Below are 15,825 nucleotides of genomic sequence, written 5' to 3' on the forward strand. Positions count from 1 at the left end.
ACTGTAAAAAATTAAAATCCAAGAATAATATTTATAAAAGAACCATAAAAATGTTCACGATTGGTTTAAAAAACACTACAAAGACCGAAGCGCGTGCTTCATAACACATCTTTACTTCCATGATTCTGCTTGAATCGGAGTTTATGTCGTCCCTAAAGTCGAATTGTTTATCAACTGTAGACGTTTCTATTGTTCTTTAATCTTCGTTTATTATTATCATTATTAATAAAATGACATATACCGGAAATAACCCACTTTTATCTGTCGGTATGCGAATTAGTCCATCAGTTCGGAACTTCGGGTTCGAGTTCCTGTTGTGTTGTGTTTATGCACGAATACGTGTCGTGTTCTATATTCTGCGGGAATATATGACATTTACATTCCAGACATTTTTTCAAGTAACGGCAATGAAGAATTGTGGTTATTTTAAGCCAAGATAATCTCGCAACAAAGTAATTCTTGTGTACACGGCGTAATACACGGAAGCGCGGATCAAAGGTTAGTTGTTGTCATTTCTTTAGGTTTTTTTCGGTTTCGTGGGATTGAAGGAAACTGTTGTTGTGAAAGTAGTGAAAAGTAAATGTTTTTATGTAGAAAAAGTTAATACCTTACAAAATTACCACGGTTAATTGAGTCTCCGACACGAAACGAAGCCATGCAAAGCGGCGCGACGTTTTAAAAATTAACTTTGCATAATGATAGCTTAAGGCATTTAGTAATGAAAAGGATTTAAAAAACCCTTTTCTGATATTCAAAGCTATGGTAAAAAGTACAGTACCAAAATGCACACGGTTGCGGGATAAACTGGCACCTATTCTTCTTGTGCTCTTGTAGCGTCAGACTAGTGAAATTCTATTTTGACGTGAGTAAGTTTAGTTATGGCAACGCGAGACATGGGCAATATGCCGAGGGTAAAATGCTTCCAGGATGTATTTTAAGGGAAATTGGCCCTTATTTAGGTATTTATTTTCTGACGCGAATAAAAACCCGGAAAACTCCACGTGGCTAGCTTGGAAATTTTGCGTATCACTAGCATATTTGTAAGGAACTATACGCAGTCTAATTCCATTTAGAGATATGAATTCTGTGATATAGCCGAGATGGTTGAAACAACAAAGACGTGTGTTTGTTTTGGTTAATATTTACAGAAATTTAATAATACTACTATTAAAAATAAGTAATTGTTGCAATAACAATCAAGCATTTTCAATAATACCTCGTCAATTTGTGTCAGTATAAATTAACATCGGACATAATGGCATGCGTTACTATTTTCTGTCGAGATGGACATCGACACGAAACGCTTGCAAGTTCTGACTTCGGGAATACAAGTGCCACGTTTGGTTCCATACTGTCGCACATGCCCCAAAATGGATCACACAGCATTTTGCTGCCTGAGAGCTGCGCGGAAACAACTCAGATTTTAAGGTAATTATTTTAAATCTTTGTCGAAAGGTGGATAGAACCACCAACGGGCCAGCCGAGTAGTGTTTTCCGGGTTTTTAATACGTAAAGGGGGCCCATTTCCTATGGAAAGCCCCCAAAATGTAGACTGCCCACGTGCTGCATCGACGTAATATCCAAATCCAAAATATGGTTTTTGTTTATACATTGAAAATTGATCGTTGTTACTGTTCCCACAGCTCGTTGAAAAATGAAGACTGTCAGTTTGCAAGTGCAAACAATGCAATGCAAATGTACAGAATAAGCGAAGACTACGACATAACAGCCCTGAAAGACACAAGTCGGGATGCCATAATTAAATTAATACGTTTCAGTAACCTTTGTTCCATTTACGACTTCGCGTGTGACAAAGAAGACAAGTTAATTCAATACTACTGCTGCAGGGAGTTCGATACATCGTGGAAACTCGTATTTAGACACCTGGACTTTTTGCGGTGTGACGAAAAAATCATCGAGAGAATTGTTTCTCGTCCCGTGTACGAGACTTTAGACGAGATAAATTTGATCCGCGGCATCTACTATTGGGCATCCGAGAAGATTAACGCACTGGGAGTGGTATTCGAAGACAAGGACTTCTTTATACAAATGAGAACCGTTCTAGAGCCATTCCTTCCATCAGTTCGAGTCCTGGCGTTGTCGGAGGAGGACCTAAACACCGACATATACGGGAAGTTCGAGAACATTTTAACAGATCTAGAAATACAAACCATCCGTGATTATATGGAGAGCGACAAAAAAGACAAAGCTCCAGAATGTGTGTGTAAAATCCCAAAGCAACGGAAAAACTCAGACGAAAAGTGGTTTGAATACAACCACCGAGGGGATCCCATTCGGGACGTGACCATATCGAATGTCACAAAGAAATCTGAGTTCGTCTGTGACGTAACAACTCAGGCCGATTGTTTTTTAATTCAAATAATGCTGCCGATACGACACAAGGAAGAAAATGGAATAATGATTGATTTTTCCGGTCACGAGGATACTCCAGATAATCCTATAATAAGAAATCCATCCTTGCAATGTAACAAACAAGGGGTTATCGAATTGGATCGCCCCATTCTGCTGAAAAAGAATTCGACGTACCGTTTCAATGCGAAAATTTCAGATGATGAAAAAATCCCCGAAAAATCCGTATGGCTAGATCCTCAAATATGCTATTTCTGCAAGAAGGGCGGCAAACAGAATGCCAAAATCCCCAATAAGAAAGTATACTTTCATATTACTACCTATTTATTAAATTATTAAATAAAATTTTGCCCTTTTCTTGTAATTTCAGACACTAGCTTTCATTACGCGGCAGTTTGAAATTATGTAATAACGCGCTGAAAAATTTTACGTCAGAAAGACACTTTTCCGTTTCCTTTTGCCGAAAAGCAATGCGGACCACCCGGCAAAATAGTAAAGCGCCGTCTAGAAACGTAAACACACAAATACATCAAAAGCCGGGAAAGTTAAGCAACTCGTTGCTGAATTTTTTAATGATGGTTTTCTTAAATGCGTTTAAAACTAGCGCATTGTTAAGATTAACCGTATTAAAAATTAGTGTGTTTATAGAACGTAATTTACTTTCGCTGCAGGGCCCGAATAGGTTGTTTCCTTCTGCTTGGCGTGTTATTTGTAGCCATCTTTCTGACTCTTCCTCGTGTTTGATCTGGTAAACACCCACACTATTCAATTTACTGGGATCGAATTCCTCGTGGTTTGGCCAAAAGAATTTCTACTGTAACGCTTCTGTCGTTAGATTTTATGGCTACCGGAGGGTTTACGAATTAGAAAGTGGTGGAAGACCCTACGGAGGTGTGGTAGAAAGGGCCTCCGACTGGTAAAGGAGAGAAGCTAAAGCTCTGTTAGAAAGAATTTATTCGGTTTCATTTACAAAAGTCATTGGATGCGTAAATAACATTTATAAAAAGGAGATCGCGACAAATAATCTCGGATGTGTTAAATAAAGAAAAAAAAACAATTTCTCTATACAAAATAAATAGAGTGATGAGAGCACCCTCGCGCCTCCTAGAAAGAAGGGAAATCTGGGTCTTCGAGTAAAAAGTTCGCCTCGGGATACGAATCGTTTCGTACCAAGCGTTTGAAGGAGGAACCAGAAGGAGAAAGGACCGAACCATCCTTCCTTTGGCCATCTCTTAAGAGACTGTACACGGGGCGAATTTTGCAAATTCGCTAAAGAGGGGCAACGCGGCATCACGAATTCGAAAACCGTTCGCCCGTAACTACGTTTTCGACGCTATTCCGAGGTTGAAATTTACATTTCGCATTTACAAAAAAAAAGCCATTCTTTTTTTTTCTTCCTTTTATCGGGGGGAATCGGCATGAGGGCGTTTCGTCGGTAGGTAAACTGCGAAATGGAAGTGCCATTATGTGCATTATTTACAAGAGAGGTGGACCGGAATATGAAAAGGGGTTTACGCGCAGTTTTTCCGAATAAAAAATACTGATACAAAACCCGACGACCCGCGTAAAAATAAAGTCGGCGGATCCTGGTCGTTAACGGAGGGGGGAAAAAGTCTACAAAATAAAATTTTCTGTGAAAAATTGTGTAAATATTGTGAAAAATAGCTTCTCTTTCACCCAATAAAAAAATTCTAAAAAGTTTCCCTTACAAAGATTTGTGTAAAACCGGTTAAATACGAAAATTTCCTCACGCGTGGTAAAAAAAAAAATTATATATAAAGTGTCGTCGCGACCGAATAATTTAATACAAAAAAAAAAACCACTTTGCGGAATCTCCGCCGTCGGTAGAAAGGGCGCTGTCGTCGCTCCCGATTGGTAGAAAAGAATCCTACAAAAACAACAACTACGCGTACGTGTAAAATACTTCGTCGTAAAGAAATCGGTCCCGTTATTAAAAAATACCTCGCGATAACGAAATAATTAAACAAAAATAACTTGTGTCTACGAAACAATATTGTGATAGCTTCCGGGATTGTCGCCGTTCGAGGCTCTACAATTGGCAGTTTAGAGCTCGGTCCGCGATGTACCTGAGAAAACACAACCGATAATACGTTCCGTATCCGCGCCCTCTACACTTTTGGAGGGAACCACCCATTCACTTCTTCTTCGACGCCTTTTCCGCCTTCTTCTGCTGCTTCTCTCGGGCCTTCTGCTCCTTCACGTGCGCCTTCCTCTCCTTTTCCAGCATAGATCTCATTTCCTTCACCTTCTTCTTGATCAGGGACCTGTCGCCGCTACTGGCCACTCCCAACACCTAAACGATTGCCTCCCGTTAGACTTGTATTCGCCCTTTATGTCGGGTGGGGTGGAGGAAGGGTTCTTACCTTTAGACGTGCGCTGTCCACCTGCAGCAGAATCTGTCCGGTGACGTCGCTCTCCACGAATTTCGGGATGTACTGCTCCAGTCCCAGAGCCAACAGCCACTGGCCCACTTGATTGGCCGTCCACTGGTGCACGGGACCACTTTGCCAGTGGTGGGCCTTCCTGTCCTTCTCCGTTCCCTCCTCCTGTTGTTTTACGGAATCGGTCAGCGAAACGTTCATTAGGTAAATTACGAATGAAATTAAAATACTCACGTAACTTCCCGATTCGTTTTTCTGGGCGTTGGGACCACACATTCTCTTGACGTCTTTCTCGTGTGTTTCTGCTTCTGCATCTAAATTTAACAATTAAAACATTAAGCAAACGTTTCCGAAAAGTCCTACCATTGCTTAACTACGGTCTGTTACAAAAATATAGGAACACCACAAATTTTGTGTTTGCTGTAAATTTTACAGCATAAAGGCACTCACTGGTACATTCATAGGAAACACGCTACATAGGAGCCACGGCTAGAATGCTAAGCTCCCACATCCTAGAACATCAGGAGGACGTTAGAAACAACAGACCATCAACCGAATTAGGTAAAAAAATGCTTGACCAAGATTATCTTCCCCTCTGGGTCCAAACCAAATTACTCAAATGGTGCAACAATCGTAAAGAATTGTTCCTATAGGAGAACCTATACATTGCCGCCACAACACTGCGCAACACACCAACCCTTGAAATTCCACAATTCTGGATAACTTTATTCAAGCGATTTTCATTTATAATTCAAATTTCTCTTTTGTTGCATGTTCATACCGTTCACTCAATTGGGAATATTTGGGGATATAGTTGTAAACAGTAACACCACAACACTTAAGTGTATTTATTTTGCATACAAAAGTATAGGTACACTTTCTAAAATTACATAAAAGTAATTTTAAATATATTTTAAACACTTTTAATATTTGGTTTCATCTCTTTTGGCTACAATTACTTGAAAAATTCTGTTAGGCACGGAGTTTATTAATTTTTTAATTGTTCATCCTTAATTTCATCCCATTATTGCAATTTTCAATTGATTTACAGATTCATATTGTTTCCCATTCTGGTAACCAATGGCTGCTAAAATCCCCCATAAATTTTCAATGGGATTTAAATCTGGACTACGTGAAAGCCAGTCGATTACATCAATATTTTCTTTTTTAAACCGATCTGTTGTTGACATTGAAGCACGAATGGGAGCATTATCTTGTTGAAACTACCATTTATGACCTCTAATTAATGCACCAAATGTAATCATATTTTTGTCAACAAATACTAAATCAGTTTTGCCTCCCCATCCATCCCATTTACCTCCAAAACCACCCCAAATCATTACAGACCCAGCCTCTTGTTGCTGGCTTATTTTAACTGCTTTCTCTTCTTAAATCGTGTCGACAATATAAAAACCCATCACGGCCATCTAAATTAAACTTGTTCTCGTCATTATTTCTTGCCATTCTTCAGTCTATCCCATCTTGTCTTTAGCCCAGTTTAAACACATTGATTTGTGTTTGACAGTTAAAGGTGACTTCAACTTCATTTTTAAATATTTTACATTGGAAAACTTTTAAAAACAATGACAAACAGTCACGAAATACATCTACTGGTAATTCAGCAGCAGTTGTCTTGTAGACACGTTTTTATTAGTTATAATATTGTTCATAATTTTTACCTTGTTACAAAACATTTTGAATAGCATTCGTAGATCTATTTACAGCTGCAGCAATCCGCTTCAGAGACTTGCCTGAACCACTCAAATAATAAATTTTACATATTTCTTGCTCCTGAAGTACAGTTCCACGAGGCATTGTTGAAAATGTTTATAGAACATTCAATAAAACATTCAAAAAAAGCCACAGTGACAGTTTAAAAATGATGATATCATGCCCTAGTCGTGATAATTTTAATTATTATTATGATAAATTAATTTTTAAGAGACTTTTAAGTGGTGTACATATACTTTTGTAACACATCAAAAAATGAATATTTGTAAAAAAAAAAATTTATTCTGCTTTATAAAATGTAAAACCCTGATAAAATAATTAATAATATTTCCAGTAATAATTTCAAAGTAAATTTTGGAAAAACAAAATCTATGGTGTTCCTATACTTTTGTAACAGACAGACTGTATGAAAAATTTTCCAAATTTCTAATTAAGAACATTAACCGAAGCATTTTCCGAAACCACTATGTCAATTTCGAAAGTCGCTCGCCTGTCTGAAATGCATTAGAATCCAGCCAAAGATTGTAAAAGAAAAAAGTGGCGGAGGATCACCAAGCAGGCACCATTATTTAGAAAAAGTTTAAGCTACGCATTACAAAATCAGCGTGTTTTGACATCCCATGCAACATGCATGTGAAGAAATCCACAAGGAAAAGAGCAGCGCAATGATGCCATCTCAACATGGGGGCCCCCCATGCTAATTTTTCCACGGATCAGAATTTAATGCTAATTTTCCGATCGCCCACTGGTTATGTAGGTGGGACTGGCATGCTGCTTTGCCCCGGGGGCCTATAATGCTCATTAAGTCCTTTGGTGCAATACAAAATGGTAGTGTTGACATGAACGTTGAAAAATCCTCAGAGCAGAATTCCAACCCGTAATTTTTTTTTTTTTTTTTGGTGTTTCTACATTAATTAAAATTACACGAAAATAAGTGTTAAATAATAATACTATTATTATTACCTTCTTGAAAAGAATCTGCTTTGCCGTCACCATCACCTTCACCTTCACCTTCCCCATCACCATCACCAGTTATACTAATTATACCATCACCAATTTCGTCACCGATTACAGGCACTTTTAACATAACAGAAATATTGGGAGGAGGGGAGCCAGGCCAAGAAACATTTGACATCTCCTGATTCGAGATACTTTCTTCTTCGGATATTAAAGAATTCGACTCCGAGTAATTCTCGTATTGTGGAAGACCGTGTTCGTAACCCTCACTGCACGAATCTCCGTCCCCTTCTTCCATCATAGCCTTTTTCTTTGCTATGCAAGATGAAATTAATTTAATTCAATATTATATATAAAAATCTAGATAATGTTTTAATTCTATTTACTGAAAGATCCAAGAAACATTAAATCTAATTGGACGGTTTAATCCTTTTTCTATCTGATGAAATACAGGGGATACTTTATGGTGAATATTCCACAATGTCTATACCCTTAAACATTCTGTCAATTGTATACATTCTAAACAATTAATTTTTTCCTGTATGATTTTTATGCTGTAATCTAAAAATTTTCACAAGCCTTATTATTATTATTATGTTGGGATTAGTGAATTATACTCAACTGACACCAGTTGCTGTATACTATGCCGGACCAGAGTCAAAGAATAGCAGCCAAAACAAGACAAAAATTAAATAAGTATGTCAATGTCTGTATTCAGGAATTTCCTAATAATATGACATGTAAAGTGGCCTTCCATAGTGTAATCTGTGTTTCTATTCAATTGTAATGTTCCCAGGCTTTTGTATAGTGTGTGGGGTATGACGCCTGTAGAAGAGAAAATGATAGGTACAATAAGCACCTTATCCATCCTCCGCAGGTGTCTTATTTCCTGGGTGAGATCTGTGTACTTGCTGATTTATTATTATTATTTTTATTTTTCTAAGCTTGTTGACTGTTCTAAAATCTTGACCAGGCTGCAAGAAAATATCTAAGACACAACTCTCAAAAGAGCCTTAAAACCTTAAAGGAAATCTTGTTGACTTTGTGGTTATAAAAATTACTACTACACAAATAAGTATATCTTAAAATTTTGAAAAAATACATAGAGGTTAAGTGATGCTAACTAATGGAATGGGAAGACACCAAAAATGTTTCCGTAAAACTTTCCGGTGTCTTCGTCTGTCTGTTTAAATTGGTGTCTGGTTTTGTAGAGTTCAAAAGCAATTAATGGAATTCCATAATTCCAAAATCGCTTTTAATCTCAAAAATGCATTATTTGTGGATGAATATATAAAATTATTTTATCTTTTAATTTTGATTCTCAAAAACAATAAAATAATATGTTAATTATGGAAATAAACAACAACAAAACCCAGTAATATAAGTAACGACACACCCAACAGCCGTAAGTGAACGGGTTAAACCCGTTCACTTACGGCTGTTGGGTGTGTTGTTACTTGTTAATTATGATAAATATCATAGTAATCAGGTAATCAAAAATATTTTGAGTATTTTTGGTCTAAAAGATGAATTGTGCAGAACTTTTTTACGTATATATACTCCAAACTTTGTTGAATTAAGAGAAGAAACGAAATGACGGCAATTTTGAAAGGGGGAGAAGGAACAAATGACGAGGAATACAATAACATCGGTCATTCTGATAACGATGCTTTGTTCCAAAAACTGTGACAATCGGATGCAAACGAGGGTTGTAATAATAATGTGGACAAATGTAAAGAGAAATTTTATGTTGGGAAAGGTACTAAGGTGTGAGATCAAGTAAAATGTGTGTCTAAAGTTTCTTGATCAATTAACCACAATTTCCAAAAAATTCTAAAACCAAAATGGATTTCTTATCGTTATTGTTAGTTAGTCGGATTTGAACAAATAGTTAAATTGGTACAAATTTCTCCAAAATAAATTTTCCTTTCTCTAATGACAATTAGAGAAAGGAAACAAATTTGTATTTTGTTATACTGGTATTGATATTAATATATCAATCACTTTTGCAACGAGAGAGATTTAATATAAAATTTTAAACAAAGCCAGTAAATGTGACATAGAAAGGCATGTAATTAACAGTGGTAAGTAGTAAAATATCTGAAAAAAATAAAAGTTTGAAACAAAAAATACAATTAACCTTTTCAGACAATTTCATGATTTTAATACTTTTTGAAACCATTCAAATTTTGTATGATTATATTTTGTTAATAGCAGGAAATTATGCTTATACTTACCTTTAGCTTGTCGTTCTAAAACAGCTGCCTTTATTTCTTCTACAAAAGTCAGAGGTTTCGAATGGCAATTTAGTGAAGAAACCGAAGAAATATTTCCAGAAGATTCCAACGCAGACGACTCCAAAGAAGAGAACTGAATGTGCTCGGCAGTCAATACAAATACACTATCCGAACTTCCTTCCATTTGGTTAGTTTCTTCGGAATTTCCACCAGCGTGGATTCTGTAATTTATTGCAGTTTTAAATTACGTTGAAAATACATCAAACTAGCTGTTTCATCAGTAAAACCTATACTATAAATGTCAGTTTAACTTCTGCTAGCCACAGATTTTTCCGAACCATCTCCAGTTTCTTCTTAATGATGACGAGAAAGCCTATACTAAACCTTTTTTCCATTTCTTCTAATTATTTTTGTACCAAAAAATTTTAAGGTAAGGTTGCCAATGCTTCTATCTTATCTGCACTTTTTAAAACTGTTCTTATCGAGGATGTCATTAAATTGAAAGTGGCATTTGCATAATACTTGTAGTTTCATAACCAGAGAAACGATTTTTCTTTGCGTTTTTGAGTCATCATAACTTGCACACTCTTCTTGACAATGTGTAGAATGTACTAAATACATGTGACTAAACATATACAAATATACAAAGCTTTCCAAACACAAGATCTCCATAGGAAATAATGCAAATGTTTGTTCTTGTGGATTGCATGAGTCATTTGATACATTCATTGGCATAGAGCACAATAATGTTAAGTACTGCCATTTTAAGTGAGGTATGCGTGTAGTTTATTAAATTTCTAAATTACATAAATATGTTATATATTCTTCTACTTTTCGGCCAAATTCACAGGAAAAAAAAATCCTAAAATTTTCATTCGTCGTGTTTTCAGTTTAAATTTTAATAAATAAACCACTCATAAGTAAGACAAATTTTTTATATTTTTTTAATTAAAATCACTTTCAATATTTATCATCATCATTTTGAATTTTTACTTTCAGTTGTATAGTTTAATTTTAGTAGTTGAAAGTTTTTAAGAAAAATTGAACTTAATATATTGTATATCATACAGAATTCTTTGCACAACCAAAAAATAAATTAAGATTAGCTTGCTATTTTAAATTACCTTAATATAATTTCATCCTCGCTATCATCGCACAGAGAGCTCTCGGAACTTCTTTCGCCCGGAGACTGAAAATAATTCATTTTTAATAAAGTTTACACATGTCGTAATTAATCTATTAGTATATTTACAAAATACAATACCAAAGTTTCACTAGATACTTCTGAATGTTTGTGTTTTATAAAAATTTAAAACCTGAATGATTGATATAATTTCTGAATAAAGTAAATTTCTAAATTGCAGCTAAAGCAAAATTTATTTACACAAAAAGCAATAGCGCTTTGCTGGCCAGTTCGTCAGATCCGATAATTCTATGCTCGACTGCAGGGCAACACATGAAATTTTTGTGTTATCACCTGATGTGTGCAACGGAGAGACACTGATGTACATACATATAAAATCCAGTAATCCAACACCCATAAATCTGCTATACAGATAACAGACTCTACTGTATATTGATCAAACAAACAATATCGTCCTGTATTTCTTTTGAATTGATACTGAATGCTTCCAAAAGTCACAGTTACCATTCTAATTTTAAACTTTTTAGTCTACACAGAAAATTACAAAATACATCATCTGCAGCTACATAAAACCATTTGTATTTGTTTTATTTAAATATATTACTTGTCAGATAGTGTGATAAAATAAGTACAAGCATCCCTCTTGTAATATGGTAGTTAAGTTTACATTTAAAAATTGTGAAATTTTGTATGGAACACATTAGAACGAAACCGGAAGTTGTGTTGTAAAGGGGATATCTCCAATTTTCAAACCATGTTGTATGGAGAATACCTGTGTGTTTCTTAAAATAAACAACTGTGACAATTTAATCTATGAAAACAATTTTAAGAAACATAAAAAGTTATTTAATACATCAGAATTTTAGAATGCTAAATGCAAACTGTGATGCTTGCTAATTGGCTAATCAAGTAATTATTGTTACTACAAAAGGTATAGGAAGTTGACTGTCCGTCTCTTCTCTGTGGCTTGTTCCTTGTTTTCTGTGATTTACCGAAAGTACTAACAATTGTTAAGTCATACTGCATTTGCGTATTTTTCTTTTATCATTAAAATAACACAAAAAGACAGTTTTTCTTGTTTATATTATTCTTTTCTATTTCTGCACCCTCAGAATAGTATAAAATTAAAAAATACAAAATTAATACCCTAAAAATTTACTGAATTAAACACCAGTTTGAATGAAAGATAAAAATGGTTGTGACAAGAGGAGTAACGATACTAGTTTAAGTACAGCTGTATCTTTATGGATTTTTTTCGGTGGGAAAAATCAATATCAGCTAAATAAATTCGATTTATGCATGAGTGTTTGTGTAAGTTTGTTTTTTTAATATTTAAAGCTATGCCACTACTAGATTACTTAAAAATATAATTCAAACTTTACTTACACTTAGTTCCATACTTCCATTACTAGACTGTTTCTTTAAAGAAGGAGGCTGACGATTAGCTAAACTTCCTTTACTAGCTAATTCGGCTTTTGCTTTAGCTGCACTGATGTCTAGTAATTCAGTCTGAGGAACCGCCCTATCGAAACAGTCCTCTTTAATGGGTTTTCGTTCCACGGTAGATCTTTTGCTGTTCTCCTCGTCTTCTTCATCGGGACTCAGGGCATACTTGTTTACATCGCCGTCCGAAAGTTCTCCGTCAGATACGTCAATTTCTAATTTCTTCAACACTAATCAAAAAATAAAAAGAAAATAAATAAATTAATAATAATAAAACTTAGAACTGTGACAATTCAGAAATTTAACCACTTTTTCAGGAAGCCAAAAATATTACTTAATTTACATTGCATTTTAATGGTCATTAATCATCCCGTAATGCATCATCATTTGAATTTGAATGCCGTGCTTCAATTTGGTTTGATTCAACGTTCCGTTCCAGGTTACAAGAATTTACAAACAATTTCAGGGAAAACGACCGAAGCGAAGTCAATAATGTTTTAGAAATAAAGTATTTTTAGCTTCCTGAATAAACAGATTTTGAACAAAGTTTGCTTTTTACATTATCTCACTGTAAATTTCAAAACCCTGTCTTACTATTATTTTACTATAGCTTTATACTTAAAATACAAAATACTACATATCATTTCAAATAAAAGTTTTCGTCTTATTTTTACTTAAAAAATAAAAATAATTATATAAATTAGTGTGTAAGTTAACTTCTAAATTTTCAATTGAAAATTAATTTAGATCTGTACCCACCATTTAAATTGCTTCTTAAACCCACAGTACAACAGATAGGTTATTGTTGTGTATTCCTAATGGTTTGAAAGAAAAAGTAATTTTGTCTTCCGCTTGGACAGTTTAATTTTTCTGGAGGGGCTTGGCATAGCGGGATGCATCGCATCGGGATCCCATTTGAAGGGAAATCTGAATGTGAGCTACTGAACCTGTTTCAGATTGGACCCTCATTGGGCTGAATGATCCTCTTTTAAAGGGACGAGGACCTCTGAAGATAATAGAGGTTGCGGCCGACATTTTCATTGTGAAAACATGAATGTCGGACGTTCAGAGCTGCCATCCTGTAAGCCTAGAAGTTTGACAATGGCATTTGGAACGTCAGTGGAATCATGCTTGATGTTTCAAATGCCATTGTCTAACTTCTAGGCTTACAGGATGGCAACTCTGAACATCCGATATTCACATTTCAGCGATGAAAATGTTGGCCGCAACCTCTCTAATTTTTGGTTTGGAGTCTCTCGGCCATAAGAGCTCACGTGGAAGTCCTGTATGTAAGATTACGTTGAGACCTGGACAACGACCATCTTATTGCCAAGACCAGTATCTGCAGTTGGCAACTCTACTGACTCTCTCGCCAGCCTGACCCACCTCCAAGCTAAGGAAACTGGGCCCAAAGAAAGGCCGTAAGGTGACTTTCGAAAGAAACATGGACACATTCTACTGGAAAGGGAGAAAGGACAGATCATTCTATCAGAACAGATCGAACCAATGACCCTTGTGAACTTTACTGTTTATGAAGAGACTAGAACTGAAGTGCAGATATGATATACGATAGCCTGTGACTAAAGCACATAACAAGACCACACCACTTTCTTCAAGATATTAACATATTACATACTGTTTCTAATAGCTATGTATATAACGCAGAATATTTTACTATGCTATGTTAAGAAAGTTAACTGTAAATGAGCTTTAGTTCGTAATATTTATGGCAATTTGTCAGAGTTACAGTAAATGATGTGTGGCAACTGTTAGGAACACAGCTCCACTTGTTTCCCACAGAGTGGTAAACCGTGTTATACCTGACATACAAGTCGACCCCGATACTGGATTTTTCCCAGACTCAGTTTACTTATATGCCAATGTAAACAATATTTTTAACAATCTGTCTTATAGAATTTCTTTTTTTAAAATGGATAATAATGTATTTCTAAAAGCTTATTTACTATAAGACCCCTTCTCTGCAACTGCGAACAGTTCTGAGCAACAGTAGTCTTTATGAGAGGTGGTCGAGGTTGACCCAAGCTAGGGATGCCCTAGACAGTTGCCTGGGGTGCCACAGCTGGCATCCGTTAACTTAAACAATTATAAATCAAAACATTCTCAGGTTATTAGTTGTATTTATAGTTTTAATACAGTTTTTGATTTGATGTAACAGTTTTCATAGAATCTCACACAAATCATTTCTGTCAGTCTTTACCTTTTAATAAATACATAAATTCAATATAATAGTGGTATATATTTGCTATTCTATACCAGTGTTTCTCAACCTCTAACGAATTGTCGCCCCTTCGATAAAACCGTAATGTAGTATCGCTCCCTTCACTTCGAAAAAAATTTTGTCAATCGGCTAATCAGGACCCCCGAATATTATAATTCCTGCCACGTGACAGAAAAGGGTTAAAAGTGGAAGGAAGAAGGATTATAGAAATGCTATTTGTTTAATTATTGTACGATATAATGAATAAAATATCTAATTATTCTTAACATAATGTTTTACTATATCGCCCCAGAAAATTGTTTTTCGCCCTCAAAATATAAATTGTTACTAATCGCCCCCAACATGTAAAAATCGCCCACCTGGAGGCGATATCGCCCCTGTTGAGAAACACTGTTCTATACTTATCTTCTAATGACAAGACAGAACTTATTGAATTAAGTTACCAAAATTACATAAATTTTATCATAAAAGAACAAAATTGAAAAAAATTACTCAGTTTATTACAGAACCTTATTTGCTCTGGTGCCGTAGCATGCATAAATGAATTAAAGAATATTGTGGCATGCACTGCTACAAAATGAACCAAAATATTTGCAACATTCAAATCACCTATAACTTATCGAATTATGCAAAAATATGAAAACATCCAATAATCTGGCACCACTCTGGTGCCAGATTACTGGATGTTTAACTGATGAATTAACAAATTATAAATTAATAAATAATATAATTAATCATCATCATCATCATCTCTTCATTCTGAATACTATTATTAGGTTGTTGCAAGCGAAATGGCTGAATTTTACTTCCGACTTTGAACATTTATTAATTTTATTTAAAACTTACGTATTCAATCAAAATTGTCTCCACCAACATTAATATACTTTTCCCAATGCAACAGAAATGCATTAATGCCAATTTGATAGAAATCAGGAGAATGAGAAGTCAAAAAGTCATTCTTTTTGGCTTCTCATTTTGGCAAGGAAGATGATGCAAGCAAAAGTACAAAGGTACTTTTGATTGCATCTTCTTCCTTGAAGGCTTTCCTTGCCAAAAAAAGCGATAATCTGTTAGCAGAATGTCTGGAGAATAAGGCAGAAAAATTTCATTTGAATACGTTCTTTTTTTGTGACGAATAATTAAGGAACCGCAGACCTCCAAATGATGCTCCTTGTAGAGCTTCTTGACTTTCTCTAACATGTTTAGATGTCAAGAGACAGTTGAATAATGTCCGGTACATTCAACCTTTCTGCAATTTCCAGTCCGGTGTTCAATTCTGATTTTTAAGACTTGTATTCCAGG

General features: G+C 35.2%; 2 protein-coding genes across 4 annotated transcripts in view; one reads left to right on the top strand and one right to left on the bottom strand.

Annotated features, from left to right (window-relative positions):
• Positions 1 to 1,227: 1,227 nt before the first annotated feature.
• LOC136972021 (uncharacterized) lies at positions 1,228 to 2,709 on the top strand. Its single transcript, XM_067266573.1, has 2 exons — positions 1,228 to 1,428; positions 1,644 to 2,709. The coding sequence occupies exons 1-2, from the start codon at positions 1,256 to 1,258 to the stop codon at positions 2,707 to 2,709; spliced, it is 1,239 nt and encodes a 412-aa protein (XP_067122674.1). The 5' UTR covers positions 1,228 to 1,255.
• A 598-nt stretch (positions 2,710 to 3,307) lies between these two features.
• Positions 3,308 to 15,825, bottom strand: part of LOC136972008 (neurabin-1-like) — a 42,737-nt gene continuing 30,219 nt past the window's right edge. Inside the window, exons 15-21 of one of the 3 annotated variants that reach the window (XM_067266546.1) lie at positions 12,228 to 12,514; positions 10,822 to 10,886; positions 9,698 to 9,918; positions 7,467 to 7,775; positions 5,007 to 5,086; positions 4,755 to 4,937; positions 3,308 to 4,684 (exon numbers count right to left, since the gene is read on the bottom strand). In XM_067266546.1, coding sequence (XP_067122647.1) covers positions 4,526 to 4,684; positions 4,755 to 4,937; positions 5,007 to 5,086; positions 7,467 to 7,775; positions 9,698 to 9,918; positions 10,822 to 10,886; positions 12,228 to 12,514 — 1,304 coding nt within the window. In that variant the 3' untranslated portion in view covers positions 3,308 to 4,525. Of the gene's footprint in view, positions 4,685 to 4,754; positions 4,938 to 5,006; positions 5,087 to 7,466; positions 7,776 to 9,697; positions 9,919 to 10,821; positions 10,887 to 12,227; positions 12,515 to 15,825 lie in introns of those variants that run through there. The other 2 variants (XM_067266547.1, XM_067266548.1) reach the window with 2 other exon arrangements.

This window comes from Centruroides vittatus, unplaced genomic scaffold, assembly GCF_030686945.1.
Source record: "Centruroides vittatus isolate TY-2023 unplaced genomic scaffold, ASM3068694v2 contig_2747, whole genome shotgun sequence".
Classification (NCBI taxonomy): Eukaryota; Metazoa; Arthropoda; class Arachnida; order Scorpiones; family Buthidae; genus Centruroides; species Centruroides vittatus.